Source organism: Xiphophorus couchianus, chromosome 5 (assembly GCF_001444195.1).
Source record: "Xiphophorus couchianus chromosome 5, X_couchianus-1.0, whole genome shotgun sequence".
NCBI lineage: Eukaryota > Metazoa > Chordata > Actinopteri > Cyprinodontiformes > Poeciliidae > Xiphophorus > Xiphophorus couchianus.
Genome location: NC_040232.1, coordinates 33,238,078 through 33,253,150, shown reverse-complemented (window position 1 = coordinate 33,253,150; position 15,073 = coordinate 33,238,078). Strand labels below are relative to the sequence as shown.

The 15,073-nt window shown below is 38.5% G+C and overlaps 2 protein-coding genes across 3 annotated transcripts in view; both read right to left on the bottom strand.

The window, feature by feature from the left end:
- The window catches only part of helz (helicase with zinc finger), a 62,980-nt gene extending 58,629 nt beyond the window's left edge, over nucleotides 1-4,351 (bottom strand). For both annotated transcript variants that reach the window (XM_028017408.1, XM_028017409.1), the window contains exon 1: nucleotides 4,244-4,351. The gene's annotated coding sequence lies outside the window, so the exon portion shown is untranslated. The remainder of the gene's footprint in view (nucleotides 1-4,243) is intronic.
- A 1,919-nt stretch (nucleotides 4,352-6,270) lies between these two features.
- Nucleotides 6,271-14,538, bottom strand: psmd12 (proteasome 26S subunit, non-ATPase 12). The gene is made up of 11 exons (XM_028018794.1): nucleotides 14,328-14,538; nucleotides 13,882-13,941; nucleotides 12,330-12,458; nucleotides 11,753-11,860; nucleotides 9,426-9,530; nucleotides 9,192-9,341; nucleotides 8,938-9,072; nucleotides 8,565-8,677; nucleotides 8,299-8,473; nucleotides 6,806-6,883; nucleotides 6,271-6,711 (listed from the first exon to the last, which is right to left on the bottom strand). The coding sequence occupies exons 1-11, from the start codon at nucleotides 14,433-14,435 to the stop codon at nucleotides 6,502-6,504; spliced, it is 1,371 nt and encodes a 456-aa protein (XP_027874595.1). The 5' UTR covers nucleotides 14,436-14,538; the 3' UTR covers nucleotides 6,271-6,501.
- Nucleotides 14,539-15,073: the final 535 nt, after the last annotated feature.

The following is a 15,073-nucleotide window of genomic DNA, read 5'->3' as shown; positions in this document are numbered from 1 at the left end:
TAGGCATTAAAAATATGAAACGGAAATCTCTTGAGAGACAACAGGAAGGAAACACATCTGCCAATCACAGCAGTCAGTCTATGAATGAAAGGGATTTACCAGGTGTTAAATCAAAGTGGCTATTGGTCTACTTAACTTGTGATTCTGTTTATTTCTATAACTTGTATTAGAATCAATCATCAGTGACTTCATTTACCGATTTATTTAAATAACAGCGGCAACTGTGCGTTTTGTACATTAATGTAATGCGACCCCTGGCTAGAGTTACAGGTTGTTCTTTAAAACGCATAAGGCCCGCAGCCAGAACTCCATCCTATTCACATCACACTCAGAGTGTGTGTGTGTGTGTGTGTATTGTTGTTCAGAAGTCTTGATTGAGTAAATGGAAGGAGATATTTTTGTATGCACTTAGTTTACCCAAGTGGTTACTGCATTATAATGTGTCAATGGGAGTAGGCCATTTCACTGCTTCACCGTTTCATTCTTGTGTGGTTGTGATCGTTTTCATACTCGAGGTTTTTGGAGTGTGAACTGCAGATGTCGTGCATCTGTTCTAACCGCCCCCGGCGATGTTTCATTCCATTTTAAAAACCTATGTTTAAACATAATTTTCCATAATTTACAGTAGTGAAATATGATGATGTGATTACAATGAATAATACCTGCTTGGCAGTGGCTGCTGATAACTACTTTGTTTTGATCAGGGGTCGGAATCGCTCGTGTTTCATAAGAGTTGACTTGTCCGAGTTCGGGATGCACAGATATGAAAATGTCTATTTTCCCTACAATTTGAACACTGTGAAAATTACCACACCAACTACATTTCATCACTTTCACAACAACCAAACTAACTCAACATGGCCAACCCTTTCCCCACCACATCAGGAAACGGTGGCTTCCTGATGTGGATGTATCGGTACAAACATGGGCATCAGCCGATATTTGTAATTTTTTTACATATTTGTATCGGCCCAATAATTGAAACTGGGGCAATATTAACTACCAATTTTATTTCCATCTTATTGCCGTTTGTTTCTGGAGGGGGATCAGAGGAGAACAGATGTGCAATTGTACCAAACGGCAATAAAAAGTTTAGATTAGACAATATGTCAGCAGCTTTAAAATGTACAATGCAAATAAATAACAGAACAAAAAATAAATGGCATAAACCGACTTTTGTTAATGAAGCTCCATGTGACATAGTGTGTCTTAACTACGGTCTCAGAAAAATTTGGTCCAGGAAAAATCCAGAGGCGTATACACAATACCTCAATAGTGTTTGTGACTAAATTGAATTTTTTGGGTAAAGTTGACGTGCCAATAGTGGTTTTAACCAATTCCGAATTGTTTGTAGCTTTCCTGTTGTGACTGATATTGCTTTGACAAGGACTGGACGTGAAGCCTCACAAGACAACAGTCACTATAAAAAAGGGCATTAGACATTTGAGCTAATGACTTCATGGGGTTAGGAGTTTCCAACTCTAGCAAATGTCGCAGTTAGCATCACTAAAAGTAAACATCAATCTGTGTGTATTCTCACATATAATTGTCAAATAAAATTGTCAAAAGTCTACCAATCTGGCATTAAAGGTCAAACACTGAGACTTCCTCTTAACTGCTGAAATCGGCTCCAGGTACAATTTGCAGAAATGTTCCCAATGGAGCTACCAATTGATGTCTCCTGGCACACAGCTGTATTTTGTACTCATAACAGACAAAACAACAAAATCAGCAAAATTACATCAGCAGCACCTGAAATAGTCTGGCTATCTGCTGTAGGAGTCTGAATGAACAGCCTACATTGCCTCGGCAGGAAATGGAGTTTTGTTTTAGATGGCTTTTCTGTGCTTCCTTTTATTTTAAAACACCTTAATGATACTAAAAATAACCAACTTCAAGTCTTCCTCAGTGCTGCCATCAGTGTGACGCATTAGCTGCTACAAACTATGCAGGTATTGATCAGAAAAAGATCCAGTTTATGAATATATGAATCCGGCCAACTGGTCACCGATCAAGGACGGTAATATTGAACATTGACCAAATCTGGTCACCAAGAGGGGGCTTTTGTTCTCCATAAATAGACTAATAAGTACAAGGAAATTAAATGATTTGTTAAGGTGTAATTGTAAGCAAGTAGATTGGGATGAAATTGTTTTTACACGTACTGTATAACGCAAAATGTGTAAAAGTGAGTTTCCCCCAGAAAACAAGCTAAGCCTGGTGGTAGTGGCACTAAGGCAGTCCATCAGTTGTCTCACTGTATTTTTGTACTAAAAATTTTTTTTAAAGTTTGCCGGAAATTTTGGGAATAAAACATCAACAACAAAGAAAATACAGCAGTGGTCTAAAACATTAGTCTTTCTGTACGTTGTGCATGTCTAGCAGACAATTTCTTCTTCAAAATAATTGTCTGATAAAGATTTCTGGTGTTTTATTGTCCGAAAACAACAGATAGGATTAGCTGAATGTCATACCAAATTTTATTGTTAAACTGGGTGTGATTATTTCTGCAATACTGGTTTAAAAAGAAAATTGTACACACAGTAACCGTTTCAGAAAGCTTTTCATTCACATGAACCCGTACATGTATGCCCTCGAGCGTCATCTTAAACATTCCAAACCATTAGGGGGCAGTGTAGCGCAACGCTAAACTCTATATCAGCCAATCAGATTGCTTCAAAACAACCACGACTTCCTGTTAGGGATTAAACATGGTGCTACATTTGTGTGGACAGATGGGTTGAACTACTCTTAAGCAGAATATAAAGTTGACAAAACACAGGACAATGTCAATTGGGAATTGTGTCAAAGCAAGTATCTGGATCGATTTGTCGCAGACTGCAATGTGCTGGAAACCCAAATCTCCTATTTTGCCATACACACACGCAAACAAAAGTTTTTTGAAATCTCCACATTAGACTTGAGTCTTTCGAAATAATAACTTCTGGTAATGTTTAACCAAGTTTTTGTGTGGACAAAAGGCCAAAACGCATAAAAATGCGTTCGTTTCCAGCTTCTTGTGGGCTAGTTCTTGGCTTCAGAAAGGTTTCATACCTTCACAGCCTTTCCTTGTAGATGCAGTCAATGCTTTCTATAATGTCCAGCACCTATTGACACATTGTACATGTCAAGGTCATGATGCTGATGAGTGTATTTTCATGTGCTGGAAGCATAAAACTATTTTAAATACATGACTCACACAGAGAGTCACAAAGAATCTAAAGAATTATGGCAACATCCTGCTGACATTTTAACAGCAATATGTGCGAGGTGGTGTCAATAAGAGCAAAGCATATCAAAGGTGCTTGAATTACAGCAAAGAATGTTGACGAGACAGAAAATTGTTACAATATATTAAGTTAATATTCGCTCACACTTGAGAGAACTATATAAAAAATCTCGAGAAAAGAAAAAGAAAAAAACTTGCTACCTAAATGTAGCAAAATTTCCCTCACTTCTTATACTCATGTAGTTTTGTGGGTATCCTACTCATTTAATGTAATAAAGTCAAACTAATATATCTGTGTACGGCTCGGTTAGCTTACGAGCTGCCTTATAAAAATCGTGCTTAAGCCCAAACATAGTTATTTAGGCTGACACTACCGTTAGCAACTATGTGCGAGGTAGAAAAAAAAAAATACATAAAAATAAAACATGCAAATTCATCAGAAACTATGATGCTTTTACTAAAAACGGACAACAACGATGAATTATTTCGTTTTCCAGAGGGGAGTTGTAGCTGTTGTTTGTCTGGAAAACTTATCTTGACTGCTGCAAATCTGAACGATGACGGCAGCGTCAAAAAAAAAAAAAAAAAAAAAAAAAGAATCGCTTAAAATATGCTCAACAAATCCGCTGTTTGCTTGCGTCGCTTGTAGCAGTTTTTGCTCCTAAACTGAGGACGTGCAGCTAACATTTAGCACGGCGGCCAAAAAGCACCGTCTTTTCTTGGCAGCAAACTGATGAGCTCCCAGCGAGAATAGCTGGGCTGGCTCGTTAATGGTAGCAGGCTAGCTGGCTCGGCTAGGTTCGCCGAAACAAAACGGACTCGGGCCTGAATTTTTTTTTTTTTTTCCTGCCTCCGTGTTTAGGCACATATAATTCATATGACATCTTGTTCCTACCGGTGCACGGAGTCCAAACATTCGTCACCGTGCTACTGATTTGTGGAGGGGATTCGTGTCGGTGGCTTTGCGACGAAAAAGACAAGTAAAGGAGCTAAAAATGGGAAGTCAACACTTACCTAGCTTTACTTTCTACGCCATCTTGGATCCACTTGTCAGACCATCGCAAAGCATAGTGGGATGTAGTGATCTGAAGGTTGAGGAGGACTTGCGGTGGAAGTGCCAATGTTTTTCCTCTTTTACGGGTCAAAGTTTTGCTTTGAAAAAAAAAGACAACACTCATAAGTGTTAGCGCCAGCCTCCCCCAAAATTAATTAATTTAAAGCTGCTTCAGTGTCCTCTGTGTCTCTCCTCATTAAGTCATTGATAACCCACCATTAGTATTTTTTTTTTATTCACTGCATATTTGCTTTGGCACTGAGACCAAATTAGTTTAGTTATTTGAAGCACACAAAGTCACAAAAAAAATATCAATAACATTTGCTCCCGTGCAAATGATTCTGAAAGTATTTGAGTATATTTTCTTTTCTCTTTTTTTAAAATGTATTTTTAAGTGATTTTTTTTTTTTTCATTTGAAGTATTGTGGTGTTAGGAAAATTTATGTAATGAAATAAAAAATACCTTAATCTGTTAGACATTATCGTTTTTTACACATATTGCTTATATTATCCATACCAAAGTTGATATATGTAATTTAACCAATAAGTTTTCATGGGGGGAAAAAAGTAAGAAAGGTATGTAGCTTATGTTTTCCAACTACTGTCAAATTTTAATAACTCCTCAATAGAGTACATAAAAGAGTTTCAAACAAATTGACCGTTTTGTCTTCATACTTTCTTTATATATCAAATGACAGAACCACCCGAGTGGGCATTCCAGTAACTTAGACTGTGGTTCAAATCAGAAAGTGAAAATTGTAAATTTAAAGTGATTTTTTTCTTTGAATGACAACAACGAAGGCTTACAGCTACAAACAATTCAAATGATCAGAAACAAAATATACCGAAACGTGTTACGCTTACTTGAAAGTCGTCCAGCAGTCATTGACCTCATATAGGAGTGTAAATCACAAAACATAATTACAAACTATGCATAGTCGTACTTACTTTTTTCTAAGCATTTCATAGAAATTTAGGTGGGAGGAAAATGTCAAATATGACCACAATTGGAGAATAAACTAGCTTTTTTAGAGGATTTTGACCTCTTTGCTCAGTTGTCGTTAAGCCTGATCTGATGATTCATCGTTGATTCAAAGCTTCGACTTCCTGACTCGCGTGTTGAGTTGCAGCTTCAATGTGACCACATGTTGCACTTTAATACTGCCTCCATCTTCTTTTTTTTTTAATGAAGTGCACCAGTCCCTCCTACAGCTAAACACCTACTCAACATAATGCTGCCACCCCCATGCTTTACAACTGAGGTACTATCCTCAGTTTTCCAAGCGTAAGCCTTTTTTTTCCCAATTCCAGATTAGTCAGTGTAGCCAAAGTTTATTAATTACACCAGGCTGAAGAACATGTTCCCCAAAATTAAGATTATTATCCCCAAGTGTAATCTGGCTCTTTATGTTGCTTTTGCTTATTTCACTGTGGATACTGACACTATCGCACCAGCTTCAGCCAGCATTTTCATAAGGCTGTTTTGCCTTATTTTTGGGGTTAATGCACACATTTCCCACCAATTCAACTTTTTTTTTCATAATGTTACATTATGAAGTATTTTTGATATTTTGTCGTAAAAAGCATTCATAGGTTTGGCTCCTTTCAACTTGGATGTTGGGAATTAAACGTTTTAGAAGACTATAAAAGTCAGGAAATCATCATCTGGGCTTTCCAAAACGATTTAAATGCAAAGTAATCTTAGTACATGTACTGTAAGCTTCTGAAAAGTTCAAACGAAAAACATCTCCATAAATGTTCCTCTCATTTTTCTGGCATTTAGCTGAAAGAATCAAATTTTGGCTTACCTAACTTAAAAAGGATTAGGGGAGAAAACAACAACAACAACAAAAAACAGTGGTTATGAGTCATTTTATCTTGTTTGCAAATATTTGGTTGCATTTGAATTTCGGTAATCTTTCCATAAAAAATAAAATGTGAAACTATAATAAAACTACATTAAACAGAGAGGAGGAAATGCAAAGACTGGAGGTACAATATGTTTATTGTCAACGTTTTACTAGACAATAAAAAAAAAAAGAAAAAAGGAACAACTCATAGAGGGCGTGTGTGTCTTGCGGTTGCTTTTTCCAAATCTTACGATACTGCAATCGGGCGCCGCGGCGGTACTCCACTAACGTACTGTACAAACGTTCCCCCTGAACATAAACACAAGTGAACATGAAACAAAAACGTGAAAGTAGAAACTGTTCTCGTGTCACTGCAGGTTGTGGATCATCTCCTCCTTGGCAATAAGGTGCGTGGTCTTGTTGACCAGCGACATGAGGGAGTTGAGTTTCTGCGACCAATCGTTGAGCAGGTCGTTGGGGTCTTTGGGCCGCTGAAAGTTGATGATGCCAGCGAGCCGGTCGACCTTGGCGTAGATGGTCTTGTTTACCACGAGGCTGGAGAGGAACTCCTCCGATTCCTGGCGTAGGATTTCAACAGGTGGATTAGTAATGTGGTTTTTTTGGTGGTACTGTGAGCTTCAGATAGAACGAGCTGCTAAAAGGTTTGCTTACGTCAACAGAGAGGTCCAGCAGGCCAGCCATCCTTTTCATTGTGATTCTGGTGTAATATTTGGCCATTATTCTGATGTTCTGAGAGAAAGAAAAAACAAAAATCTTCAATATAATTACAATCAATAATGGAGACTAACATCCAGAGACATAAAGCTTACTAGAGTGAGGATAAAGAGACTATACAATATCTCTTCTCATTATTCTCTCTGTCTCACTTCTAATTTAAGATCAATAGATGCATTTATATTGTTTCAGTAAATTATCACATTGTAATTTGTGACTTCAAACAATAAATAAATAAACAAATTGACCCAACATAAATTTTTTTCCAGTGCCTGGCCATGACTTGGCTACATTAACACAGCAGGTGAATGCGACCCAAATCAGATGTTTTTTCTGACTTTTATACGGCGGTCTGAACGGCCCGCTTCCGATCTTTTCACCCAAAAACAAAAATCCGACTGGAGCGACTTCCACTAATTTGGAGACGCATCAGATTGTTTTCAAAGAATCCAGTCAAAACAGTCATCATGTCGCATTTCATCCGACTTCTACGTCCTTGATCTGTGACGCGGGTCATAGGAGAAGCCAGACCGGATGTAAACAACATTTTGTTACGATCTGTAGCCTAGAACTGTCCTATACCAAGAAACACACATCTGTGCAGCTTCTCAATGACTGCTTTGATTTCCATGTAATATAGTACAAAATTACCATCGTATAAAATATAATATAGCATAACATTATATAAAACATAACAAAGCCAAGGTTTCTGCAGGTTTCATCAACTCAAAGTTAAGACTTTTAAAGACGGTTATGAATGAAGTTTAAGACCTGAATCGCGTCAATAATTTAAAAGACAAAGATCGTATATTTTGTGATGCTCTTTTTAGCCTCAACTCCCGCAGTGCCAAGCTATTATGCAGATTGCACAAGTTTGCCATAGATGTGAGCCGATGGCGAAGACGAACATCATCTATCCAACTGGCAATAAATTTGCTCTGATGATGGATGCAAAATAAATAAAAAGCTAGCTAGCTAGCATGGGCATATTAGCATCTAACTAGCGGTAGCCTCAACCGCCTCGAGTCACAGAACGCAACGAAGAAGTCTGTGAGACTCAAACTCTTGCCTGACAGAAGAAAAAAAAACAGAGAAAATACAAGTTAAATATTCCCGCTAAGACAACATTTAAGACCTTGTACTTATGTGTATTTAAGGCCCAATTACATTTTTTAAATGAACTTAAGACATTTTGAGGCCTTAATTTTAGATACATAAATATAAGACTTTTTAAGGATGCACAGAGAACCGGATTACAAAGCTAGTAAAAGTAATGGTTGGTGCTTCAATGCAAAGGGAATATGTACAGATGGACACTCTGCTAAGGGGAAGGGGAGAGACAAAAAAAACAAACTCAAACTTGTATAGCAACAATCCAAGACAATCTAATTTACATTTGGTGCGACTCCGATCGTTTTGGCCTGACTTACATGCTCCACCACCCTGTTCTTAAGGTCCTTCCACCTTTTCTCTGCCTCCTCTGAATATGAGAAGACGTCTGTCGCCGGGCTCTCAGACGAGCCTTCTCTCAGCTCCTTCCCATAATCCTCCACCAGCGAGGCCCAGCGCATTAGCTCCATAGTGGTAAACTGCTTCAGAAGGTCCCTGGGAAAAGAGGAAGAACGTCACCCTCGGCGTGTCGTAATCGATGTATCAACGGCGGAGTCAAAGCAAATTGAGGCACGGGCGGTCTTACTTGTACTTAGGGATTTCTTCCAATTTCTTGTCGGCGCTGATTCTGTGCACGAGGTCTGACTGTTCATTGTCGTAAGGAGACAGGATCACGTATAGCACCACACTCTTCAGGGCCTGTAGGACGAAATGGGCAGAAAATGCTTGTTAGCTGATTGCAGCGCTTTGGTCCTTGCGTTGAATTAAACCGACATGCGCAACCAGGTTTCAGTCAGTGAGAACTACATTTGATGTTTGACAAGAACTTTGCAAGCACCAGTTTCAGGAAACCTCTTCTAAAACCTTACTAGAAAACAGTCACGCTTGATAAAGGAGTGAAACACTAAACCATTTCTCCTACGCAGCAAAAGTCTGCCCAAAACATGTCGACTCTCTACCTGCTGCCACTTGCTGCTGTCCTCCAAGATGCTGGGCGTGTCGTAAATCGCCTTGTAGTGCTTGCATATCGACAGGTAGGAGCCCTCGTGCTGGTCCACCTGAATCATCAGGTTGTAATACTTTAACTTCAGCTCCTGTGTTGGTAAAAGGACAAAATAATAATTAAAAAGTTTAAGTACGCAGTTTGGATGAGTAGAAGATGCAACAGCTTCTGAGAGAAGACATGCCAACGAGGACCGCGACCGTCTCTTACCTCGGCCCCTTCCTCCTGAAAGAACTTGGTGTTTATCTTCTTGCTGATGATCTGGGTGCGAATATAATCTTTGACAGCGATGCAGAGCCTCATCTGTTCCAAGATAAACTCCACCTTCTCCTTCTTTTCCATGGAGCCGTACGTCTCCACCTGAGCAACACAAAAAAAACGGGTAAATGAGACCGGTCTTAGCAGCTCGCACATTACTTGTGCATAATACGGTTTGGATCTCACCTGTAGCTCCTGCAGGATGGCGGCAGCCTCTTTGACGTCACCGCTCTGCTCCTTGATGTTAGCCAGCGTCTTTGTCAGCCTCGCACGCTCGATCTCTACATAGATCTGTCAGAGAGAACCATTTAGTGCATTGTGACACGCAGCTAGCGTACCGGCCAGTAAAGGATTTAAAGGGCAAAATCAGAGTGGACATGGGCCAGCACTTCTCTCACTAGTCAGTTGCGTGACTGAAAAATGCAACAATGCTTTTCCCTTTGTTGCAAAAACAAGAAAATGTGGCAGTTTGGAAACCACTATAAATGATCACACTATTAGGGGATTAGCAGAAGTGCTAAAATTCCAATAACACCCTTTGCTAACTTTGAAAACATTTACCGCACTTAGTTCCCCTAAATTTATGCTTTGGGGAATTAATCCGTTAATGGCAGAGCTAATTTTCCACTTAGTGCTTTAGCCGAGTTTGAAAACGTTTAGTGCACTTAGCTTCCTGTAAATTCCACTGAATAAATGTTTTCTGATAAATTATTCCACTAATAGCAGAACATTTTTTTCCATTTAGTGCTTTAGCATTATTGCTAACTTTGAAAACGTTTAGTGTACTTAACTTTTCCTAAACACATTTTTCCAGATGAATTCTAAAGCACTAATTTACATGGCTGTTTTGAAAGCTTTCAGTTGAATAAAGTTCAACATCTGCATCGACTTCTCCAATTCTCCAAGTAGTCAGTCATTTATATTCATGCTTTTATTTTGAAGCGCATTCTTTTTTTCCCCTTTTTTAAAGAAACTTTATTGAGCAAGGGGCAAATGAGTCATGGATACTGACTACCTGAGCAGCTAGCCTGACTAACTAGCTAACATCAGGTTGTCATACTGCCAGTGTTACGCTACATAAAGGAATACACACAAAAAACAGCAATAAATGCTTAGTCAGGGAGTTTTAGGGTTAAATCTATGCCTCAAAATCAAAAATATCTGTATTAATACATTGAATGGTTTTGGCAGAGTAAGGAACAGTTGTTGCTTTTCTGTCTAAAATAAAAACAATAAAGTCTTTTTTTTTTGCTTTTCCTTTTAGTATCTATAATGCAGTTATACTGGGTTTACTCAAGGTTACAAATCTGTGAGAATCAAATACAGGCCCCCTCCCCTTTACATCGAAGCCTGTTTCTTAGGTTACCGTATTTTCCGCACTATAAGGCGCACCTAAAAACCTTCAATTTTCTCAAAAGCCGAGAGTGCGCCTTATATATGGACCAATATTGAGCCACAACAGGTCTCGCAACTACGGTAAGCAGCCGCCGACTTCATTTTCCCCCGTAGAAGAAGAAGCGCGCGGTGCATGCTGGGCTTTGTGTAAAGACCCCAAAATGGCTCCTATTAAGAGACACGCTTACGACGCAAAGTTTAAGCTCAAGGCGATCAGTCACGCAGTAAAACACGGGAATAGAGCAGCAGCGAGAGAATTTAACATGAACGAATCAATGGTACGGAAGTGGATATACAGTATATTGTGATTGCACTAACGTTTGATTTACTGTAACAGTATCAGACTGTTTTTTACGTGTTTATTGAATCCAGGAAAAGTTCCCCTCCACTATATGTTATACCTTGCTGTTGTTAAAAGATAAACAGTGTCACGAAAATACCACGTCACTTACTTTACCTCGGGGAAAATAATAAAACAGCTGTTTATTCATTTTAGGAATGAACGGAGTTTTCAGGACGCTGGTTTGTAATCTATTAATAAAGTTTGACTATCTGACTATTTTGTTGACATTCCCTTTATCGCAGTTCCATCTAGTGGATGCATAACGTAACCCCAGCCTCTACTGTAGCGGCTATTCTATGCGCCTTATAATGCGGTGCGCTTTATATATGAAAAAAGTTCTAAAATAGGCCATTCATTGAAGGTGCGCCTTATAATGTGGTGCGCCTTATAGTGCGGAAAATAGGGTAATTTGAATGACAACACAATCAGTACAAGGACATACAAGAACAGGGTGGAAATTGTTTTTACCTTTTTGTTCATCGTTTGTGCATTTATGCTAATGTCTGTTAATATATCTATTTCCCCTAAATAAAAATACAGCTGTTTCACAGATAACGTTATTATGACTAGCGGTGCACCGATTGCAGTTTTCTGGCCGGTCACCAATCTTTAAAAAGCCCAATCTGCCGATTCCAATTTTGGCCCAAAAAAGAAAATAATAATTTTTTTTTAGCATTTTATTATTCCAAACTGTCCAGTGTTATAACGTCACAATGACTACAGTTAACTGCACCGTTTGGTGCATCCCTAATTATGGCATCAAGGGATTTCATACCTTGCCGGCAGTCACAGTGCGAAGTGTGTCTATAAGCCTCAGCTTGATGTTCAGGTCAGTTACAGCATCCACGTATTTGTAGCATTCCTGCACCATTTTGGCAACAGCCTGAGATGAAGAGCAAAACAAATCACATATTTAGGCCACAGTAAATACAAATGTACCCAAGGAAAGTTACATTTTATATGAGCATATTTCAAAACTCATTGAATTATGAGTTTTCATATTTCAACGAGTTTGAAATATGAAAACTTATATTTTTCATATGAGTTTGAAAAAAACACTCATATGTTCATGAACATATGAGTGTGTTTGCAGATATTGGAATTTCTGCTAATTTTGCAGAAATTACAACATTTGCAGTATATTAATAATTTATATTGCAGTAGAGTAACTCAATTTGATGACCGACAATCTCACAAAATCACTTTAAATAATTTCTATTTAACACTTTAATGTATTAAGGACTTCTAATTAAAATATGTTCATTTTTTTTGATTCGACGTCTTAATTGAGGAGGCCAAGAGATTGGCAGAGTTATGAAGAAAGCAGCGATCACAGTAAACAGAGCACTGACCTGTTTGAGTTGACTCCTCCTTTTGGTGAGTAACATGATGTTTTCATTCAGAGCGTCCCAATCCTTTGCTTCATAACACATCTGGACCACAGCCACGAGGATCCTGGAGGTGGACACCATATCTGATGCCTGTGACAAATTCAAACAGAATCTATTCATTAAATACACGTACGCAGATCAGTAAACTGAAATTTGTAAGTGAAGTGGGGTTTCTTTTTTTTGTTTTAAGAAATAATTTTGGTTAAAGTTTTCTGATTTCTTATTTCAAGATAATTGCACCAAATTCAACTTTTTCCAGTTAATGTGTTATTTTTTGTTAACTTGTGTAGCTCTGAACACAATTCATGTTCAAGACTTGCTAAGACAACGTTTATTTTTTTTCCGATTTTTTTTTTTCTTTTAAGGCTTTTAGCTTTTCCCTTGCTAAAGCTGAAAATTTGGCTGGCCGGAAATATTTCCGATTAGTCATAATGTGGGGAACAGAAGAGCGTCACTGCTTGCCACAAGCACGAGACATGCTAGAGCAGGGGTCTCAAACTCCAGTCCTCAAGGGCCACTGTCCTGCAACTTTTAGATGTGCCTCTGCTGCACCACCTTAATAGAATAATTAGGTCATTAAGGCTCTGGAGAACTGATCTACACAAGGAGGAGGTAATTAAGCCATTTCATTCCAGTGTTTTGTACCTGTGGCACATTTAAAAACTGCAGGACAGCGGCCCTCGAGGATTGGAGTTTGAGACCCCTGTACTAGAGCATCATTTTTGTCATCGCACAAGCATGGCGCCGCATTAGGCGTTTGGGTTTACCGTTGCCTGCCCATTGAGGCTCCAGCTGCAGGTGGAAACGCTCTCCCACACCGGAGCTCCAGTGATGCTAAGCTAATGGGACCAGGGGTGGACTTGGAACCTGTAATAACTGCTTGCAATTCTAGCCAATATTTTGAAACTACAGTTTGCAAGCCACAAACAGAATGTGTTTCAGCGAGCTGACCGCTCCAAATCTGAAAGTTGCGTGTTTGAATCCGACCTCCCCATTTATCTTGGGGAAACCACTGAAGGCCAAGTTACCTTCCACTATGCACATCAGTCATAAGTTTGTGTGAAAGTCACTGCTGAGTGAATGAGACTAATAACGGAAAAGCACTTTGAGTGGTTGGCAAGATTACACAAGTTTCATCACTACATTGATCCTGAATCGATGTTAAATCAAGATGAAAAGAAGTTCTGTCTCCCATTATTTTTTCTGAATTTCATTTCATATACGTTTCAGAAAATAATTAAGTAGAACTTAAACTAAAAGGGAAAAAATTATCAAATGAACTTCATAGTCAAAGAGTAAATGACTCATATCATCAGGAGCTGTCAAAAACACAACGCTACCCAACACTATACATGTTAAATTGTTATATTAAGAATTAAAAGCTCTCACATCATTTCTCGGACACAAGGAATTATTTTGTAGTTCTTATGAATGTAGTTCTTTCTTATTTGTAATGTAAATGTATATTGTAAACAATTTGCAGTGCTGCATCAGGTGGGAGGTTCTGGCTTACCGTTCTGGTCTGTTTCTCCAGTGACAACAAACTCTCAATAGCCTCTTGTAACTTCCCCTCCTGTAGAAGAAAACACAAAAACATTAACTTTAACACCTTTTTAAAAAATTACAAACGCCAGGCTTTCTTGTCTCTTCTTGCAGAATGCTAACGAGACCGGTTAGCAGGTTGGCTACTTCTCAAGAAGCTAACCTCAGTGCTAAACATAGCTAGCATCTCTTTAACAACAAACTCTGGAGTTTTAGAAAAAACAAAAAAACAAAGTGGTATTAAGCGTAGGTTAAAAAAACATATTCGAACTTATAAGTAATATGTGTTCATCATATGTGGTGATGTTAGGATAAAACTGAAGACACCACAGTTGTATGATAGCTTAAGAGCTAGCGCACCGATCGGGATGCACCATGACTCAGCCAGCGCTGGCCTTCTTGTAAAAGTTCACTTACTTTGGCCATTTTTTCGCACTCCGGAAGCCTCTCATCTACAGTGGAACTGTAATCAACCTCCATCTTCACGATCCTTCCATCGGACCTCTCAGATCGTTCCTCAGACATTGTTGCGATTGGAAAAAAGGGACAAACCACGACTCCTTTCCTTCTTTGCGACAAGGCTCAGCCTGACGCTGTTCGTCTTGTCAAATGAACGACGCTAGGAAGTGACCAATCAGAACAGAGAATCGAATGGCTGGTCAGGTGCCTGAAAGACCCCAGGGGGACGGCTCTGAAAAAATGTTTTTTTTTTTGTAATTTCTGTCAGGCGCAACAAAGGCAGCTTTAGTTTTACAGTTAACTGTACTTTCAGTCGTAAAACTTCAAACAGTATGAACAGAGTCCGGCCAATAAATGCACATATAAGACCAAGAAATATAAACATATACTGTATATAATTGTATAAAATATGCAAAAACAAGAAATGTTTAATTAAAATATAAAATACTGCGTATCAATAAAAATATAGAATTTTTAATGCAGAACCCATGAGGAAAGAGTATTTACGGCTGGTTAAAATACATGAACATTTTATATAACATGTTAAAATCCACAATTTTAAGATTCTATTCAACGTCAATATCAGTTATAATTCTCTGAAATTTAATGAAACACAATTAACTTGAGTACAAGCAAATGAGAAACACATACTTATATATATAAAAAAATGGTTTTGTTGTCACCCAGACTAGAGATCATTTTAA

Coding starts and splice junctions, on each gene's coding strand:
- psmd12 (XM_028018794.1), bottom strand. CDS start 14,435: ATGTCTGAGGAACGATCTGAGAGGTCCGATGGAAGGATCGTGAAGATG. Junction 11,861..12,329: donor GGAGGAGTCAACTCAAACAG/GTCAGTGCTCTG, acceptor TCTTCATCTCAG/GCTGTTGCCAAAATGGTGCA. Junction 6,712..6,805: donor TGCTGGACCTCTCTGTTGAC/GTAAGCAAACCT, acceptor ATCCTACGCCAG/GAATCGGAGGAGTTCCTCTC.